The sequence below is a fragment of the Microtus pennsylvanicus genome, chromosome 10 (genome assembly GCF_037038515.1).
Source record: "Microtus pennsylvanicus isolate mMicPen1 chromosome 10, mMicPen1.hap1, whole genome shotgun sequence".
NCBI classification, from domain to species: domain Eukaryota; kingdom Metazoa; phylum Chordata; class Mammalia; order Rodentia; family Cricetidae; genus Microtus; species Microtus pennsylvanicus.
Window position 1 is genome coordinate 15,554,333 of NC_134588.1, and position 21,339 is coordinate 15,575,671.

At 47.8% G+C, this 21,339-nt stretch overlaps 1 protein-coding gene across 1 annotated transcript in view; it reads right to left on the reverse strand.

The window, feature by feature from the left end:
- Positions 1-1,599: 1,599 nt before the first annotated feature.
- Marco (macrophage receptor with collagenous structure) overlaps positions 1,600-21,339 on the reverse strand; it is a 40,252-nt gene continuing 20,512 nt past the window's right edge. Inside the window, exons 6-16 of the mRNA XM_075987395.1 lie at positions 18,587-18,631; positions 18,184-18,291; positions 15,906-16,004; positions 15,769-15,804; positions 15,061-15,159; positions 14,913-14,975; positions 6,453-6,497; positions 4,704-4,802; positions 4,233-4,277; positions 3,449-3,631; positions 1,600-1,844 (exon numbers count right to left, since the gene is read on the reverse strand). Coding sequence (XP_075843510.1) covers positions 1,714-1,844; positions 3,449-3,631; positions 4,233-4,277; positions 4,704-4,802; positions 6,453-6,497; positions 14,913-14,975; positions 15,061-15,159; positions 15,769-15,804; positions 15,906-16,004; positions 18,184-18,291; positions 18,587-18,631 — 953 coding nt within the window. The 3' untranslated portion in view covers positions 1,600-1,713. The remainder of the gene's footprint in view (positions 1,845-3,448; positions 3,632-4,232; positions 4,278-4,703; positions 4,803-6,452; positions 6,498-14,912; positions 14,976-15,060; positions 15,160-15,768; positions 15,805-15,905; positions 16,005-18,183; positions 18,292-18,586; positions 18,632-21,339) is intronic.

Consider the following 21,339-nt stretch of genomic DNA (forward strand, 5'->3'; position numbering starts at 1 on the left):
GACATTGTACAAATGAAAAGGCACTGGGAATTCCAAGCACAGGAGCTGAGTCCAGTGGACTGAGATGCAGATGCTGGGTCTATTCTGTGAGATGGAGGTACTGTGAGATGGGATGGAGGACCACATGCTTTGCTGCTGTGCTGAGTCCTCCACACATATAGCACAGCTAGCCTGGGCTAACCTCACAAGCACACATGAAGCCTTAGGCTCAGCATCGTGGTATTTTCTTCTTTCAAATGGGTTATGGAAATTTAGAGAGTGGAAACCGGTCTTTGGAGTGAGGGTACATGGATCATTTCCTAAAGGAGCCATAATTCCACTTGGGTCTCAAGAATTTTCTAAACATTGAGACAGAGTCTGATGTAACCCAGGCTAGCCTTCACACACTGTGTAGTGGAGGATGACCTTGATCCTGCACCAACCACACTGTGTCCACATGGTGCTGGGGACGGAACCAGGGCTTTGCGCATGCTAGGCAGGCACTCCACTAACCGAACAGACATAATTTAAAATAGCATTTTCTTTTCATTTCCCATTTTGGGTTATTCTCTCAAGGAGAAACTGTTATCAACATTTTACAACCTGGGAAGCTGGGAGCCAGTGATTTATTGTGCAGCTGTTGATGAGTTAAAATGTGTGTGTGCATGTATGTGTATGTGTGTGTGCATGTGTGTGCGCGCACGTGTGTATGCACGTGTGTGTGGTGTGTGTGCATGTGTGTGCACGCACATGTGTGTATGTACATGTGTGTGGTGTGTGTGCATGTGTGTGTGGTGGGGGGAATATTTGCAGGTGAGCACAGGTGCCTGAAGAGGTCAGAAGAGGGTATCAGATTCCCTAGAGTTGGCATTAGGCATGGTTAAGTGCTCATTTGCTCTTAACTGTTGAGCCATCTTCTCCAGTCCCCGATGATGCCGTTGGAGGCTGGAAGGGGTATCAGAGCCACTGGAACTGGAGCTGCAGGCAGTTGTGAGCTCCCTGTTATGGGTGCTGGGCATAGAACTTGGGTCTTCTGTAAGAGCAGGTAGTGCTTTTGGTCACTGGGTGAGCCATCTCTCCAGCTCCCCAACATTTTTTAAATGTGAGTTCTGGGTTGCACACTCAGGTGAGCCATCTCTCCAGCTCCCCAACATGTTTTAAACGTGAGTTCTGGGTTGCACACCCAGGCTCTCACACTAGCACCGTAAGTGCTTTTATCCCCTGAGCCATCTCCCTAGCCTTCAATTAGTATTTTCTGAGTTTCTACTTGGGGGGCTGCCAAAAGTCCTCAGAGTTATGGACCTCAGAGTAACCCGTGGATGGAAAAGGACAGTTCGCATGTATCTATGACCTGGCACCATTGGCAAGCTAACCCCTAGGCAGCAGACAGCCAAAGAGAGGGCCATGTGCTGCTGACAGAGAGGGAGGGAGGCCCTGAAAGGTGATGAATGACTGAAGGGCTGGCCAAGATGAAATATGGCTACAGTAACTTTCATATGCTTCAGCCTCGTCTCCCCTCTAGCTTTTGAGTCACGGGCATGTCTGTGAGCCTTGCATGTGCATTTAGAGTGGGCATGGCTATAAAGAACGGGGGTACTAACTCAGAGACACTCAGGCACAGCAGATCCCCAGCTGAGTTTTATTAATCCCCCCAACAGAGTTAGGGAGCCCACAGGTCTCCATGTGGTTGGAGTCTGAAGACACCTGGGGACACATCAGTGACCTCTGCCCAGGTCAGCGGCATTCCACACCTGCGTCTTCATTATGGTTGCAATTGTGAGAGCCCCAGTTGCTCTTCGTGCAGCTCCACAAACTGTTCTCTGTGCCCAGACAACCCACATTATCCAGCCAGATATTCCCAGTGCCTGACACAGAGGAAGAAAGAGAGAGAAAGGAAGGGTGTTAGGTGAGAGGTCAGGGTAACATACCAGTTCCCAGGAGCTCCCAGGTAGGGCGAGAGACCAGGCGAACCCAGGCGAACTCTTACAGTATCTCCGATTTTTCTCCGACCTCAACCACATCATGAACGCCTCATGCAAATATTTACTACTTAATCCACACACTATGCGTGCACACAGCCTTCCACTGTCTCCCCATCAGCCCAGCTCCCTCAAGTTGCGTCTGTATTTCCACAGGACCTACAGCAGCCATGCGGCTACCAGCCCCTTCTCTCTGGCAGGGTTGAGAACATCATTTTCCAACCTAGCCAGACAACTTACTGAAAGGCAAGCATGAAACCGGGGAGATGGTACCGTGGGTAGGAGAATCTGTGTACGGATCTCCAGCACCCACATAAAAGGGCGGCCAGCCCAGTTCGGGGTTAAGTGAGAGACCTTGTCTCAAGAGAATAAGGCAGAGGGTGGACTCTGTGTGACGAGGGGCTCTGTGCTTTGGGGTGGGGTAAAACAGAGAACACCCAAGGAAAGTAACAAGAAGAGCTGGCCTGTGCCCTGTTGTTCAGTCATGGTCTTTGCTAAGGAGGAAGGATGGGTGTGTGAACTGATTTCTAGTGGTGCAGAGAAGCTTCCCCTACCTGAGGATAGTAAGTCTCAGCATGGTTTTTCTTTTCTCTCTACTTTTGGTTTTGTTTGAGACAGAGCTCAGCTATGCAGCACAGAACGGCCTCAAACTCTGTCATACTGTCTCAGACTCCCAAGAGCTGGAATAGCAGGTGCTGGCCACCAGCCCTGACTTCTCATGGATCTTTTAAAAAGACCTTCACAGGGGCGGGGAAGATGGCTCAGCAGGTAAAGTGCTACCACTTACGCCAGAATCCATGTCAAAACAAAAACAAAACAAACAGATAAACAAAAAAAGAAACAGGATCTGGAGGTGTGGTCTTGTACTCTCAGTGCTTAGGACTGGCCAGGCAACCCAGTCAAGTCAATGACTCTGGGCCAGTGAGAGACCCTGTCTCAACAAAACTAGGACTGAGAAACAGCTGAGGTCCTACTCGTGTGCACACACATGCATGCTCACCCACATGAACATACATGTACATGTATCTGTGCACATGTGCGCACACACACAGAGGTGGGAGTATCTTCAAGGCTAAGTCTTCTGGCAGCTGCAATTTGGGTTTCCAGATGTGGAAATGAACATCTGCCTTTGCCATGGTTCCATCTTCTCCCTCAGCTTTCAAAAGCCACGCTTACCCCTGCTCTATAAACAGTCCTGGCTACGTTTGCTCCAAGACTGGATGGACAGTGACCCACAGTAGTACTCGGAGTCCTTTAAAGCCTTTGCTGTCAGTGCTGGGAATGCAACAGCATCCTTCAGACAGGGGGCCAAGCTGGAAAGAGGTAAGCCTTGAGCCCAGAGCTGCAGCTACTCTACCCACTGCTAAGCTGCAGGACTTCCCAGTTGCTTGAGCCAATGGTTTTCTTTAGCCCCAGCCACACTACATTACCTCACCAAAGGACCACATGAACATGTCTAGCACAAAGCCCCTGGCTGCAGAGTCACTCACCACCTCCGTAGCTGGAAAGTGCTTTCCCACTGGAGTAACCGAGCATGCGGCAGAAGACAGTGGCATCGTTATTATCCCAGTCGTCATCGCAGATTGTCCCCCAGGCATTGTTAAAGAAAACTTCAGCTCGGCCTCTACTGGTGCCACCCACGATCCGGACAAATAGGGTCGGGGCCCATTCGCCTGGACAAGAACGTGTGCAGAAGGTGAGGCGAAGGCTAGCTCACAATGCTGTGCATTTGTCTGCTGCTCTTAGAGGTTCTACAGCTATAGGGGAGGATGAGTCCTGCTTGCAGGGCCTTGTCATCAGAGCTTACACTCATCCCCCTTCAGCACCAACACTTCCGGGTGTACAGCCCTCCTTCCTTCTTCCCTGGAGGTAGCAAGCCACGGGGTCAGATGCCTCTGTGGGATCGTGACTTGCTATGTGTTGTGGAAAGGGAATAAAGGTTGATAAATGGAACAGAAGGAGAGAGTAGAGGTAGAGATGACGTGAATGGAAAGAGGGAGACATTGAGAAGATGAGAAAAAAGAAGGAAAGACGTGAGGGAGGAAGGGAAGGAGGGAGAGTGGAAGTAAACATGGGGGAGGAAGAAGAAAAGATGTTAGGAATGAGAATGGGGGGAGGGAGAGAAGATGGAGAAGAAAGGGAGAGAGGAGGTGCTGTCTGGGTCTCTGGTCAGAGATAAAAAAATGTCCTTGGGAAATACCCCCCCCCCCCCAGGATTCTGCAACAGGTAATTAACTCTAAAGGAGAAGGAAAGACAATTAAAGCATCCATTACCTTTTTGGCCCTTCTCTCCCTTCTGTCCTTGCTGGCCAGGAGACCCTGTCACAAAGAAAAACCACACAATTTGATCCAAGAGTTTCCTCGCCCTTTCTGCCCTCATGAGAACATGTAGAGGGAGGACGGGTCAGTCGCCCTCCTTCAGTTCTGTGTGTGATCTAGCATCTCTGGGAACAGCTACCTGTGTCGTGAGCACCAGTGGGTGGGTGGGAGGACACGGGCCTCAGATGTAGCGGAAGGTTAGAAGTTAGTGACAGCATTTAGTGAGCAACAGGACTCACTAAAGACTGGCTGTGGTGCTGCCGGAGGGGGGCGAGCACAGACAGCAAGGCTGCATGCATGCTGGGGAAACTTGGTTATGTCCAGGACTGTCCCTAGCATGCAACTTGACAACCCAATAAAGACACCCCAGCAGCCTGGTTTCTGAAGATCACTAACCTTTAAGTCCATTTAAATGGCAGCACCTACCTTTGATCCCAGGGCTTCCCTTCAGGCCGGGTTGTCCAGGTTCTCCTTTGGGGCCTGCCAGCCCAGGGTTTCCAGTGTCTCCCTTTCTGCCTGCAAAGCCTGAGAGGAGATAGTTAGCTCCATAGATGTTCCACTCTGTGCCCTTGATGAATACAAGGGCCTTGCTGATTACTGGATGAGTGGCTCTTGGCTATCAGATCCCCGAGGAATGGGCTGTGTAAACATGCTGCCAGGGCTTTGGTCCAGCTGAGGGTTGTTCTGGTTGTCTGGTCTTCTACCTTAATGCCATGGAGAACGCAAAGGAAGACATGACTGGTAGAATCCTGATAAGATGACATAGTTTTGTGGCATTTTAGTCTTTCTGTGAGAATTTGCTGGAATGTTTCTACGTCCCCATGTCTGATTAGTAAATTAAGACTGCAATAGAATATGTAGCTAACATGGAAGAAACATCACTCTAGAAGCCTGCCTGAGTTCTGTTGTAACGCTTGCTGTGGCATGGGCATGGTTTGCACTCACCCAACTAAGGTTCTTGTGGTGGGAGATTAAGCCTCATACAAAGGGTGTTAAGAGGATCTGGATATGGTGGTAAGTCCTCCAAGCCATGTGAGGGCGCTGTCTGCAGAAGAGAGCCTGGGACTCTGCTTTGCCAGTTTCCTGTCCTGCCTGAGCTCCCACTGATGGATGATGGTCCAGATGGTTAGATGGGATTTTAGGCGACACATGAGAAGAGCACACTTGCACCCTTGTAAAAAGGAATCCCCTCGAGCACACTGTAAACAGCTCAGCAGGACACCTACCCACACAGGGAGAAATGACTGGACAGAGGCATCTATCTGTACCATGGTTCTCAGAGACCAGGCTGACCTCCTTGTAGAGGGGCAGGCCCAGGCTTTGGACTGACACCATTCCTCTCATTCTCTAGAAAGTTTGCTAGCTGGAGATGGCAGAGTGGGGACCGCAGGTCCTTTGGGAGGTTGCTCCCTATGCTCACAGCTTGTTGGTTGACTGAGTAAACTTCAGTCAGCTTAAAAAGTTCAGCACATGGGAGGCAGAGGTAGGCAGAGCTCTGTGAGTTTGAGGTTAACCTGCTCTACATAGCAAGTTCTAGTCCAGCCAGGGCTACATAGGGAAATCCTATCTCAAAAAAACAAACAACCAAAATAACCCCCAAATTAAAAACAAACAAACCAAATCAAAACAAACAAGCAATAAGCAGAACTAGATTCAGTTCTTATCATTTTTGCTCATTGGTGTTTGCGGTAACAGGCGACATGGGGCTATGCCATGATCTTTCATTTACTGTTTCTGTTTATAAAGGAGACTCCTTTGGGCAGTACGGTGATGGTGATGATGAAGAAGATGATAGTATCCAGATGAGAAGTAGCAACAGAGGGGAGGAGGGACTTGGGGAACCAAGAAGGGTAAAACATGTCAAAGCAGAGAAGGAAAAGCCTTGACCCTAAGAGGAGAAGGAGATCACCCCGTTCTTTGGTGGTGGCATGGCTTGGCACCACCCGCCCTCCTTGGGCTCACTCATCGGCCTCACTTCCTAGCCATTTTAGGACACCAAGTTCCTGCCCTTTCCCCAGATCTTCCAGGGAAGGAATGGAAGCTTGGGTGACAAAACTTGGAGTCTCTGCTCATGTCTGAGAGTAAGGTCACAGTGTTCAAAGTCAATAAGGCTTTGCTCCACACACAGAGTTCTCCCCAGTCATCTGAGAAATTAAAACAAAGCCAGCCCTTTACCTGGGACTCCTGATTCTCCTTTTGTGCCTTTCTGTCCTTGAATTCCTAAGGTGGAAACACAGGGAAAGGGAGAGGATAATAAAACTTAGATATTAGACACTTTTAATCTTAGACAGTCTCTACCTTTGTCTGATTAATGCCGATGGAAGGCTGATTGCTTCACACTTCACAGTGGGGTGGAAGGGGAGACAGGCTGCAGACGGATGAAGACCGTGCTTGGGAAATGTGGTGACGTCGCGTGTGAGAGCTTCAGGCCCATGGCCTCCAAACGCCCTGGCCTGACTCCCTCTCTCCACCAGCGACCCGATGTGACCTCGAGGCTAACCCTTGTCCTTATTGCTTTCTCTCTCATGAGATTTGCATAAGACAGAGCAGAAATATTTTGTAAATGAACATTTTGGTTCCAAAGACTGTGGAGTGACCACCCTGATTTTTAGAGGCCATCACCTATAGTACATGAGTCGAAACAGTTTGTGTGTTTGTATGTGCACATGGGGAGGCCAGGGGACAACCTTCAGTGTCCCTCCATAGACTTTGTCTGTCTTGTATTTGAAGACAGGGTCTCTCAGTGGGGCCTAGAACACTCCAAGTAGTTAGGCTGGATGGCCAACCAATCCTGGGGATCCTTCATTTTCTCTATCCCCAGCTCCAGGATTACAGGAGCACAGCACCATGTCTGGCTAATTTTTAGTGTGGATTTTGGGGGATCAAACTCAGTTCTTCATGATGCAAGGGCAGCCCCTATTAACCAACCTCGGATTAGTTACTGCCATCTCATCCACATGGAAAAGGAGTCTCAATGTTCAGAAAATGAAAAAAATAATAAAGCAACCATTGGGGATTATTCCAGTTGAGCTTAATGTGAGAGGCCCTCTCTTCTGCTCCTCCTTTTCTCGTGTGTATCTGTCTGTCTGTCTTTCTGTCTTTCTGTCTGATCAAAGGACAACTTTCAGGAGCTGGCTCTCTCTTTACACCGCATGGGGTGCTGGGCTAAAATTCAGATTGTCCAGCTTGGCAGCACATGAAATTACCCACACGACGTCACTGGCCCCTCCCCTTCTCTCCTCCCCTCCTCTCCAGTCATTCACTCCTTAGTAAACTTACCTTTCCCAGAAGACCCGCTGTCTCCAGCACCCTTCAAGCATCCCCATGGTGGGTCATAACCTGTTTTTTCAGCACTTTAAGGGCCCATACTGGTTTCTATCAAATCAGTGGGGTTCCCCGAGGCCGTTCTGCAAATCTGGGGGAGTGCGAGCTAATTGCAGGCCATTGAGAAGGAGCGGATGATACAACAACTATTTATGGCCACCTGTGCCTGACAGGCTTCCCACCTGTGCCATAAGCCAGCCTTACCACAGGCCCATCCTACTCTATCACCAGAAATTAACCCACCCTACTCTATCACCAGAAATTAACCCATCCTACTCTATCACCAGAAATTAACCCATCCTACTCTATCACCAGAAATTAACCCATCCTACTATATATCACCAGAAATTAACCCGTCCTACTCTATATCACCAGAAATTAACCCATCCTACTCTATCACCAGAAATTAACCCATCCTACTCTATCACCAGAAATTAACCCATCCTACTATATATCACCAGAAATTAACCCGTCCTACTCTATATCACCAGAAATTAACCCATCCTACTCTATCACCAGAAATTAACCCATCCTACTCTATCACCAGAAATTAACCCATCCTACTCTATCACCAGAAATTAACCCATCCTACTATATATCACCAGAAATTAACCCATCCTACTCTATATCACCAGAAATTAACCCATCCTACTCTATCACCAGAAATTAACCCACCCTACTCTATATCACCAGAAATTAACCCATCCTACTCTATATCACCAGAAATTAACCCACCCTACTCTATCACCAGAAATTAACCCATCCTACTCTATATCACCAGAAATTAACCCATCCTACTCCATCACCAGAAATTAACCCATCCTACTCTATATCACCAGAAATTAACCCATCCTACTATATCACCAGAAATTAACCCACCCTACTCTATCACCAGAAATTAACCCATCCTACTCTATCACCAGAAATTAACCCACCCTACTCTATCACCAGAAATTAACCCATCCTACTCTATCACCAGAAATTAACCCACCCTACTCTATCACCAGAAATTAACCCACCCTACTCTATCACCAGAAATTAACCCATCCTACTATATCACCAGAAATTAACCCACCCTACTCTATCACCAGAAATTAACCCATCCTACTCTATCACCAGAAATTAACCCACCCTACTCTATCACCAGAAATTAACCCATCCTACTCTATCACCAGAAATTAACCCACCCTACTCTATCACCAGAAATTAACCCACCCTACTCTATCACCAGAAATTAACCCATCCTACTCTATATCACCAGAAATTAACCCATCCTACTCTATCACCAGAAATTAACCCATCCTACTCTATATCACCAGAAATTAACCCATCCTACTCTATCACCAGAAATTAACCCATCCTACTCTATCACCAGAAATTAACCCATCCTACTATATCACCAGAAATTAACCCATCCTACTATATATCACCAGAAATTAACCCATCCTACTCTATATCACCAGAAATTAACCCACCCTACTCTATCACCAGAAATTAACCCATCCTACTCTATCACCAGAAATTAACCCATCCTACTCTATCACCAGAAATTAACCCATCCTACTCTATCACCAGAAATTAACCCATCCTACTCTATCACCAGAAATTAACCCATCCTACTCTATCACCAGAAATTAACCCATCCTACTCTATCACCAGAAATTAACCCATCCTACTATATATCACCAGAAATTAACCCATCCTACTATATCACCAGAAATTAACCCATCCTACTATATATCACCAGAAATTAACCCATCCTACTATATATCACCAGAAATTAACCCATCCTACTATATCACCAGAAATTAACCCATCCTACTATATATCACCAGAAATTAACCCATCCTACTATATCACCAGAAATTAACCCATCCTACTATATATCACCAGAAATTAACCCATCCTACTATATCACCAGAAATTAACCCATCCTACTATATATCACCAGAAATTAACCCATCCTACTATATCACCAGAAATTAACCCACCCTACTCTATCACCAGAAATTAACCCATCCTACTATATCACCAGAAATTAACCCACCCTACTCTATCACCAGAAATTAACCCATCCTACTATATCACCAGAAATTAACCCACCCTACTCTATCACCAGAAATTAACCCATCCTACTATATCACCAGAAATTAACCCACCCTACTCTATCACCAGAAATTAACCCATCCTACTATATCACCAGAAATTAACCCATCCTACTATATCACCAGAAATTAACCCACCCTACTCTATCACCAGAAATTAACCCATCCTACTATATCACCAGAAATTAACCCACCCTACTCTATCACCAGAAATTAACCCATCCTACTATATATCACCAGAAATTAACCCATCCTACTCTATCACCAGAAATTAACCCATCCTACTCTATCACCAGAAATTAACCCATCCTACTATATATCACCAGAAATTAACCCATCCTACTATATATCACCAGAAATTAACCCACCCTACTCTATCACCAGAAATTAACCCATCCTACTCTATATCACCAGAAATTAACCCATCCTACTCTATCACCAGAAATTAACCCATCCTACTCTATCACCAGAAATTAACCCATCCTACTCTATCACCAGAAATTAACCCATCCTACTCTATATCACCAGAAATTAACCCATCCTACTCTATCACCAGAAATTAACCCACCCTACTATATATCACCAGAAATTAACCCATCCTACTCTATCACCAGAAATTAACCCATCCTACTCTATCACCAGAAATTAACCCACCCTACTCTATATCACCAGAAATTAACCCATCCTACTCTATCACCAGAAATTAACCCACCCTACTATATATCACCAGAAATTAACCCATCCTACTATATATCACCAGAAATTAACCCATCCTACTCTATATCACCAGAAATTAACCCATCCTACTCTATATCACCAGAAATTAACCCATCCTACTCTATCACCAGAAATTAACCCACCCTACTCTATATCACCAGAAATTAACCCATCCTACTCTATCACCAGAAATTAACCCATCCTACTATATATCACCAGAAATTAACCCATCCTACTATATATCACCAGAAATTAACCCATCCTACTCTATATCACCAGAAATTAACCCATCCTACTCTATCACCAGAAATTAACCCACCCTACTCTATATCACCAGAAATTAACCCATCCTACTCTATATCACCAGAAATTAACCCATCCTACTCTATATCACCAGAAATTAACCCATCCTACTCTATCACCAGAAATTAACCCATCCTACTATATATCACCAGAAATTAACCCATCCTACTCTATATCACCAGAAATTAACCCATCCTACTCTATATCACCAGAAATTAACCCATCCTACTCTATCACCAGAAATTAACCCACCCTACTCTATATCACCAGAAATTAACCCATCCTACTCTATCACCAGAAATTAACCCATCCTACTCTATATCACCAGAAATTAACCCATCCTACTCTATCACCAGAAATTAACCCATCCTACTATATCACCAAAAATCATGCAGAGCCATCACCTCCTTCCTGTCCACCCCTCCACCCCCTTCTCTACCTGAGTTTTCAGACCTCACTGCAACACTAGCAAGGGGAGCAGGGGGTGGGGGCTGGGTGACCTCTGGAAGGGATTCCTGAGAGAAGTGTTGCTCATCAGCAAATTCCTGACTGTCCCAGAACCCACTGGTTGATTCATGCTGGCTATTGGGCCCCGGGAACCTTCTCTCTCTGCCTTCCCCATTTTGAGGATACAAATGGGTGCCACCAAGCCCAGAGTGTTTTCAAATGGGTTTTGGGGATCAAACTCAAGTCTTCACGTACGTTACCAACAGAGCTGCCTCCACAGCCCAGCCCTGCCTTCTTTCATTTCTTGCTCCCCTACCCCCACCCCAGTATTCCTGCTGCTTCCCTGCCTACAGAGGATAGCGTTTGCAGAGGACGCTCAGGGACTTGAGGTGAGGTGATCTATCCAAGGTCACAAAGGAGTGAGCAGTACAAGTTGGCACTTCCCCAGACGCCAGCTCCCACTGTGCCCTGAAGTTGTCTTTGTCTACCAGTGTGCCCAGCTTGCCCTTTCCTGGAGTGTCACTTAGCTTGGTCTGAACGACCTCTTCCGGCTCCCCTGAATGACATCACTGTCTATCTTCAATGTGTCTCAGAACCTCATGCATGTGTAGGGCTAGGAGGGAGTTCACTGGGTGAGAATAATTTCTGTGCAAGCATGGACCCTGAGTGCAAATCCACAGCACCCATGTAAAAGCCAGGCATGGAGTGTGCATGGATGTGCACGGTTTCAGCACCCTGTGCTGGAGAATGGAGAGAGGCAGATCCCGGTAGACATGCCAGACAGTCTAGCTGAAACAGCAAACTTCTGGCTCAGTGGCTTCTATCTCAAGAAAAAAAGAAGTCTAGGATTGATAGGGGAGGTTATCATACACACACACACACACACACACACACACACACACACAAAGTGCTCACACAGAACCATCTTACCAGGTCCACTCAGAGATGCTGATTAAGTGGGACTGGGGACTGGGGTGGGGACCCAAGAACATGTGCTTCTAACAAGTTGCTGGCCCAGGGTCCCACTTAGTGTGACAGCCCTCTGTGTTACTCCATCTAACAAAATCGAAAAAGCATCTCTTTGGGATTAGACATTGGGATGGGCTCTCAGATCCATGTGTGAGTGCCCATGTGAAGGCCCAAGGTTGATGTCGAGTGTTCTTCTAGATCACGCTCCTCTCAAGGGAGTCTCTGGCTGAATGCAGAGCTCACCAGCTCAGGCTAGTGTAGCCCTGGCGATTCTGTCTCTGTCTCCTGAGGGTTGGAATTACAATTATGGGGTTCTGAGCTCAGGTCCTCATTCTGGTGCAGCATGAATTTACAGACCGAGCCATCTCCCCAGCCCCGTCTTTGCTTCCTGACTGCTGTGCATAGAAGATAGAACTCAGGTGTGGGGGTTGATAGACCATGAGTGTGGTGGTAAGCTTCCAAGCACAGCAAACAGACCTCTTCTTGATTGTAATTAGCCCGTAATAGTGAAACCCAGGCCAAGCCAATGCAACATCATTTTTCTGTCTTCATCTGAATCAGCTAGATATTCAATTGAGAGATTCATGGTTTTATTTACAAAGTGGGAAGGTCATGAGTTTGGAAGCCTGGAATGCTTTATCAACGCTGGATACCTGCCACTAAAGCTCTAGCTTGGGGATCACCAGTCTCCTGATAGTGAGGTTACAAGGGGATGCTGTCCTCAAACATGAGGATGACATCTGGATCACATCTGCCACCTACCCCAGATATCACCAAATCTAACTGGTGCAGAATTCCTGGAAGTCCCTTCCATGGGAGGTCCACATAAGCCATCAGATGAGGCACCAAGGCAAGCTTCAGCCTTGGGTGAGCCGCCAACCCAAATGGTGATTAGCAGACATTGAATATTAAGTATATAATTCATCCTTTTTAACTTAGGAGCCACACTTAATGGGTGACCCATGAGATTGGGCTGGTGGTATTTACCACCTGGATGAAAAATGGGGTGCATGCACACATATAGACGCCACATAAAGATGCTTCATGGAGACACATAATGAGCCAGAGACTAAAATGTCTGTAATAAAATTGGCTGGGATCTTGGTGTATGTAGGTGTGTGCATGTGTGTGGGTACTTGTGTATTAACTGGTATGGGGTCCTGTGTGTGTGTACACACGTGCGCATGTGGCAGGCAAAGGACATCAGCTGTTGTTCCCTAGATGCTGCCACCTTGTTTTCTGAGACAGCGTCTCCCACTATCCTGAAACTTGCCGAGCAGGCTAAGCTGGCTGGTCAGGGATCCACCTGTCTCCACTTTTACGGAACTGGGATTAAATGCAAATACTGCCAAGCCTGTTTTATTTTGACATGAGTTCTGGGAATTGAATTTATGGCCTTGAGCTTGCTAGGCACTCCAGCCATCAGAGACATCCCCCCCAACCCTGGTGAGGGGTTTTGTGGGAGTCGGGGGCTGGAGCCTTGGAGAGAGCTCTTGAGGGAATCTGGGGCTAGGGTGGGGGGCGGGACTCAGAGAAAATGCAGGTGAGACAATGGCTTCTAACTGACTTCAGGAAATTCACAAACATCATACACTCAGTGTCCAAGGCTTGCTAGGCAGTACTGATGCGTGAGTGGGTGAGTGGGTGAAAGAATGAATGAATGAATGAGCTAGACAACCACTTGACCCAGTTCAAACTGGGATGGGCCAGCTTTTATATTTGTCCATATCTCTGCAAAGGCAAGGACACCCAAATTATTTGACCGTGTTCAACCTTATTTTCTGGCAGAGGAAGGGGTTAAGGCAGAGAGAGTCCTTAGACATTCTTAGGGACAGAAGCCTAGTATCACCACTCAGCCTTCCATCCTGACTGCACGGGGCTTTCCAAATGACATCAGAGAGTCTTCGCGAACTGCTTTCCTGTAGTCTGTCTACTGCACCCACCCACACACTTACTGTCACCATAGTCCTCAGTGCAGTGGTCTGAACTTTCTAGACTAGGTGAGCATACTGTAGAAGCCCAACTTCCGAGATCAGACAGATTATCTCAGGGACTTGGGAAGTGGCCCACACTGATGAGTGGGTGTGTTACATAGACAAAACTGGCAAGTTGTTTATAATCCAGACCACAAAATGGAAAGTCTCTATGTTAATCTGTATGACAGTATAGAATAAATCTGTTAGTATATACAATAGAACAGAATGAGTCCATGTTTGTCTATATGACAGAAAAGAATGTCTGTTTGACCATATGGCAGAGTAGAATTGTCTGTTAGTCCATATGATGGAGTAGAATGACTATATTAGTCTACAGAACAGAATCTGGAAAAGACCATCTTTGGAACAACCCCCCAGACTGAATGTATACTGAGAGCTTCAGGTAAGCTGTTCAAAGGCTTGTGAACTAGCCTCCATGAGTTCCCTGGGTTGGATCAGTGTTCCCAGAAGAGAACAGAGGGAAAGATTTTTGCTCCCTGTCCTAATCCTAGGTGCTGTCACTGCAGGAGAGCCCAGCTGGGACAGGGTTTCAGCTTCCTCCTGTAATGCTGCAGGTTTGGTCATAGCATTCAAGGTTCTCTGGGAAACATGGGCAGAAAAGAATAACCCAGAGACCTTGGGCTCAAGGAGACTTAGTGGAGGCTTCTTCAGGAGCCTCTGGGGCCAGAGGACAGGAGAATCTCTGCCTCTTGTGGGATGCTAGGGGCAATCCTCCTTCCTGTCCTTCCAGAATATCCAGCAACTTGACTCCCCACCTTCCCACACCCACTCACCTGTGTCCCCCTTGCTTCCTTTCACACCTGCAGCCCCTGGAATCCCGGGGATCCCTGGAGGTCCTGGACAACAGATACCATATGGGCATAAGGATTGGGCTGGGCAGGCATCGGAATACCACTCCCAGTGCAGGGATAAAGGCCTCACCTGTTACCCCAGGAGGACCCGGGTGGCCTGGTTCACCCTTGGCACCTGAAGGTCCTGCTGCACCAGGACGGCCTGGAACACCCTGCACTCCAGGTTGTCCTGGAAGGTAAGTGGTGACGGCAGGGTTAGGGGTGAGTAGCACAAGGGCTCCCCACTCTTCATGGCATACATCTCCTAACACTATCCAGCTGCCATCTTTAGAAGTCTTCTACTCCCCTATGGGTGAGAAAGAAGCAATGCCACAGACTTCATCTCCTCTGTCACAGCTGTGGGACTGAGGATGGGGGACAGATTGAGGACGTTGGGTGGGACCACCGAGCTCTGCTCCACAGCAGCCAAGGAGGTAGGCATGGAAAGAGGGCTATCATTAGCGTCTTCCCTTCTACCAGTTGATCTATTCCTTTTAGGGACAGTCAGGTTTCTAAATCCCTGGAGTGCTCTGGGCTAACACTATGACAAAATGAAACCTGTGATCCCAGCCCTCGGGAGCTGGAGAATCAGAAGGTCAAAGTCATCCTTAGATAAATAGTGAGTTTTAGGCTAGCCTGGGCTACATGAGACCCTGTCAGAAAGAAAGGGTCAGAGAAAATGAAGAAAGAAGAAAGGAAAGTGGAGAAAGGAGGAATAGAGAGAAGGATAATGAGTAACTTTCCTATTTGACTCTCTCTGGGGCCCACAGTCACTCTGTCAGATGCCCACAGTTCCTACCTTGTTCACCTTTGACTCCAGGAGACCCAGCCAAACCTGCAATGGATAAAGACTCCTAAGGATGCTATCACTAGTTTGGGCTCCCAGAAAGAGGGGCATTTCCTTCAGGTCTGTAACCCTACAGTGCAACCTCTTACCTGGTAGGCCTGGTTTTCCAGGGTCTCCTTTATTTCCCTGGGCTCCAGGGGCCCCCATGACCCCTGTGTCTCCCTTCATGCCCATGTCCCCTTTGCTCCCTGTAACAAACAAATGAAAAAGAAATCACGGCTGGGCATGGGAGAAGGGTAAAACAGCCCACGTAGGCATTTTCCGTCTTATGCAAACTCCAAACTAAAGTGCCCTGTGCTGGAAATGGAACATCTGGTCACGGCCCTCCAGAAATGAGTCCCTTTCCCAGAGACAGGCCAAAAACTTATAACAGGTTGACCAGAAAATCTGACCCCAGTGACCGTGGGGCTACCAGGACCCCAGTCAGAACCATTACTCTGGGGAGAAGGATCACAGCCTGGGGTCACCCAGTGCTTAGGGGGCTCATTTTACTGTCTATAAATTTGGGAATTATCTTTCATAGTCTCTCAGACTGAAATCTGAATGTTCTAGAAAGCATCTCTCAGATGCCAAGAATAGAAAGGTCATTGGGAAAGAGAAAAACAATGCAACAGTTTCTGTGCCCGCCTGCAGTACAGACACGGGCTGCCCTGGCCCCCAAGATTTCAAATTTTCCACTTGTCATCAGCATTCAGAACTCATTCAGCCAGTCCTCTCCTGAGTCCTCTGTCTCTCCCTCCTCCTTTCCCTCAGTACCTGGTGCATATCAATTGAGGGCAGCTGCCTTCCTGAAGGGCAGGTCAGCTGGGGAGGGGGCTGCACAGTGGGCTCGCTCAGTAGTAGCCACTCTGAGAGCCACTAAGGTCACACTGTCGTCTGGGTGTGGACACCCAGCTCTGTTCCCACTGGAACCAACTTGGGGTGAAGATCTCAAAGAGGATTGTCACCCCAAAGCAACTTTTCCAGCTCTCACTGGACACACTGGCAGAAAATTTACTAAAAGAAAAACGGATCGCTCTATTCTGTAATATTGGAATGTACTGGTTTTGTGAAGTTTATACCTGTGCATGTATGTGTAAGCACGTGGACATGAGTTTTAAAGCCAGATGACCTTGGGCATTGTTCCTCAGCTGCAATCTGCCTTGTTTTGTTTTTGAGGCAGGGTCTCTCACCGAACTTGGAACTCAGCACATAGGTTGGCCAGTTAGTCCCAGGGATTGGCCTGTCTCTGCCTCATCAGTACAGGGATTACAAGCATATGCTACCATGCTTGACTTTTCTCCATACCTTCTGGGGCGCAAGCTCACATCCTTGTACTCGTACAGCAAGTACTTCACCAAGTGAGCCATCTCTCCAGCCTTCTACTCTTGCTATTTTGACAAGATCCTGGGAGAGGACTCGGGTGCCATGCCAGCTTTCTCTCAGTGAATTGATTCATGATTGAATGGTTCCGGAGAGGACAGCAAGAGCAAGGATCAGCCTCCCCGGGTCTGAGTGAGTGAGGGTAGCCCAAGGCTTGGCAGTGGGGCTAGACAATTAGACATAAGGAATGAATGATTCCTGGGACCAGAGAGATGGCTCAGTGAGTAAAGTACCTGCTGCATAAGCCTGAGGTGCTGAGTTTGAATCCTAGCACCCATATAAAAAGCTAGGCATGGCGGTAAGTGCTTGTTATCCCAGAGCTTGGGGAGAGAAGGCAAGAGATCTCTGGGGCTTGCTGGCCAGCCAGTGAGGGAGCTCCAGATTCCGTGAAAGACCCCATCTCAAGAATAAACCACACTGAGAATGTGTTGTATGAAAATATATATTTTCAATAAAAAAAAAAACAAAACAAAATGAAAAGACAAAAAAGCAAAAAGGTGGAAAGTGATTGAGGAAGACACTCAATAGCAACACATGTACAAAAGTGTGCATGCATACACTATATACTACACATGTTTTTTAAAAGGAGGGCTCTTTCCTGATGGGACACCAAGTGCTAATAAAGGACTGAGTTCAATGTGCACAAAAATGTCACCAGGGAGCAGGAGCACACTCTGGTATCCTCGCCTTATGAGTCCAAATAGTTCCATGAAAACCATCCTGAAGACTCTCACCACACAGAATTAAAAGTGTCACAGATAGGGCAAGTATCTTGTGTTGATCAGTGTACAACCTACGTATCACACTGTAACCCACAAACATGAATGATTACGTATCAATAGAAATAAACTAATTCCTTTTTGGAAGAACTGGAGTACAGTTGAGGCTTCTCTTAAACAGCCAAGCAGGCAGTTCTTGAGCCCTGTTCTCAGCCACAGTTGGTATACACAAACTCCCCACAACTCCAACTCCCCGTGAATGCTAACAGCCCAACACAACTCTTACCTGGAAGGCCTAGGTCCCCTTTGTCTCCCTTGGTGCCATGCTCCCCCTTGGGGCCAATGAGACCTTTGTCGCCTTTGCTTCCCTTTTCTCCTTGAGGTCCTGGGGCACCTGTGGCAAGACCAGGAATGAGGCAGGCACCAACTGTCCTGCTGGAGATGGGCTCCTGGGGACAGGAGCAGAGTGAGATGGAAAGGGATCTCTAGGGAAAACCTGGGGGACACATTGATTAGCTCATCTCTTTAATGGGCTTGGTGAGCTCTTTGAAGTCTTGAGACAGAAAGGAGAGTAGAAAGGCCTTGACCCTCAGGGGTCAGGGCAGGGCTGTAGAGAGAACACATGGGGACAGTTGCTCTATGGGAGTTGGCAGTGCATGGCTGGTCCCAGAAGAGGAAGCCCAAGTTACCCATTGCTCCTTGTTTCCCTGGTGCACCCGTGAGTCCCTGGAGGCCTGTGAGATGAGAAGAAGGACTCAGTCACTGTGGTGTGGTTTTTTGAGTGAGCTGACATTCTGGGGGCCCCGAAGTGGTGCAGGTACCCCATCCTAAGTTCCCTATCCCTACACACAAATGCTCACACAAGCATATGTGACAGAAAACAAGGCAGGTTCAGATGACGGTGACTGTTTTTCAAAAGGCTTGGGGCCAGTGTATGGCCACGGAAGGAAGACTCTAGAAGAAGGCAGGTCGATTTGAATGATAGCTGTCTCTCCAAGCAAGGTAAATGACCTTGAAAAAGACACCTCAGTATCCCTTGTCTCAACACTCTCATCTGTAAAATGGGACTGGTGACAAGTGGGCCCTCTGTAGATCCCTTACTAATGCTCCTGTGCCCAGGACAGAAAATGGAGTTGGGAAATAATTGTCCCCTCCTGGGTCACTGGGGTTATGGGTGAGCATGCAGGACACAGCCGAAAGTGCAGGAGATTCCCAGGGATGAGGACTGGGACAGGATAGTGAGCACAGGGAGAAACGGAGAGATCTGGAGGGTAGGTGAGAAAGGAAGAGAAGAGGGTCTACAAGGCTCCCTGGAATGCCTGAGCCCCAACTTTTCCTGGGGCTATCAGCTGCTCTTGGCTCTTGACCTCTGTGTCACCATCACAGATACTTCCCCCTCCTGCTAGGTTTGTGGGTTCCGTGGAGCATGAGAGGAGTGTTGAGAGCCAGTAAGATTGTCCAGCTTTCTCCTGCACTCTGCAGGTGCCTGCTGGAGCCAGAGGAAGAGTGGGATTCCAGGCTCGGCCTCTAGGGATGGCCTGTGCCTGCCCTTCCTAGTGGCCTGGTTAGTGGCGTCTCTGGAATCTGGGGAACCTATTCCATGCCCCTTTCTCTCTGGGTGGAAAGAGGGGAGACTAGCTCCCCTCCGAGTGGCGTGATCTGTGAGTGAGTGTGAGGCTGCTTGTGCACAGGGCATGTGAGTATCTGCAGGTGCATACTCCTGAGTGTCCGTATGCTGTGCATAAGTGTGAGCACCAGAGTGTGTGCAGAATCCTACGTGTGTGCATGAATGTGTGATCATGTGACTGTGAGGATAAATGAGTACTCACACGTGTGCATGAATATGTGAGCGTGTAGTTCCTTGATTGTGTACTGTGAGGATGCACGTATGCCGAAATGTGTGTTTACACAAGTCTGAGTGCATGAGTGTGTGGCTCTGCGAGCATGTGGTGTGAGTGTGAAGATTTGTGGGCACCGGTGTTCATACGAGTGCACAAGCGAATGTGCGGCTTTGTGTACAGCATATGAGTGTGAAGACACAATAACGTGTGTAGCTGCATGCTTGCAAATGAATGTGTGTGGGTGTGAGAGAGCACACGGTGGTGCCGTGTATGGGAACGTGAGTGTTCCTGCACGCTTTTCACCACACTGTAATTGCCCTTTCCCATGTTTAAAGCCTTTTGGAAGAAGCCCTGCCTAGACACGGAGCAGTGGGTTCCCCAGAATCCTATTAACTGCCTTCTTAACAGAGCCAGTTCCTAAAAGGCACTTTCTCTGCTCACCCCCTTTTGTGGTTGCTGGAGCTTTCTGGAGGGGTAAGCCTGCGATTTTGTTTACTTCCCCTTTGACCTAGACCAGCTGGCTCCGCTCACTACTGTTAAAAGGTCTCAGGACTCTGAGTCCTTCCTCCTCCGCAGCAGGTCCACCCACAAGGCACTGGGAGAGTTCTGTGAAAGCCAACAATCACTCCCCTAGGCTTTTGTCTCCTTGTAGAGACAGCTCTGAGTCTACTACTCTGACAGAGCTATGCCAGAGGCTAAGACAGCTGGGCAGGTCTCAGCCTCGGCCTGAAGAACAGAACCTAATACATGGCCTAGCAGCAGTCGTGGACTTTAAGCCATTATCTGGAGGCTGGTATGGTGATGTAGGCCTGAAATCCCAGCACTCAGGAGGCTGAGGCAGGAAGACTGAGAGTTGAAGGATAGTCTGGGTTACTGCTGGGCTCACAGGACAGTAACAGCAAAGGGGTTGGATGACGACTGTCTCAGTAAAGTGCTTGCCTTGCAAGCGTGAGGACTTGAGTTTGACTCACAAATCCCACGTAAGGCAGCTAAAAGTGAGGCTGTATGCTTGCAGTCTCAATATCGAGGAGGCCGAGACAGGTGGATCCCTGGGGCTCACTGGCTAGTTAATCTAATCTATTTGGGAAGTTACAAGTCAGTAAAACATCTTGCCTCTAAACAAAACAAAGCTCAAAACAAAACCCAAGAATACTGCCAAGGTTGACTCCAGCTTCTACATGGATGCATGTGTGCCAGGACACAACATATATGTGCATACGTGCATAGAGAGAGAGAGAGACAGAGAGACAGCCAGAGACAGAGGGACAGGGAGAGAGGAATGTTCAACAACAGCAGCTCACTGAAGTCTCAACTCCATTTTACATAGAGAGAAACCAAGATGCCTGGAGGTGAGGGAGGCAGGGTCCCAAAGGCATTTGTGTGGATGTTTCAGCCCCTGCTGGACCATGGAGCTGCACTCCCCTCACCCCCAGCTCACAGGTTTAACTCCTCAGCAGAGAAGATTCAACAGGGCTGTCCACATCTTACAAACTGTCCAGGCTGAGGAACCACTGGGCAGTACTCCTGTTTGTGAACTTCCCTCACCTCTGAACCCACCCCAGGTCTCATACAATCTTCCTCCCCTTGTACAGACCACCCCA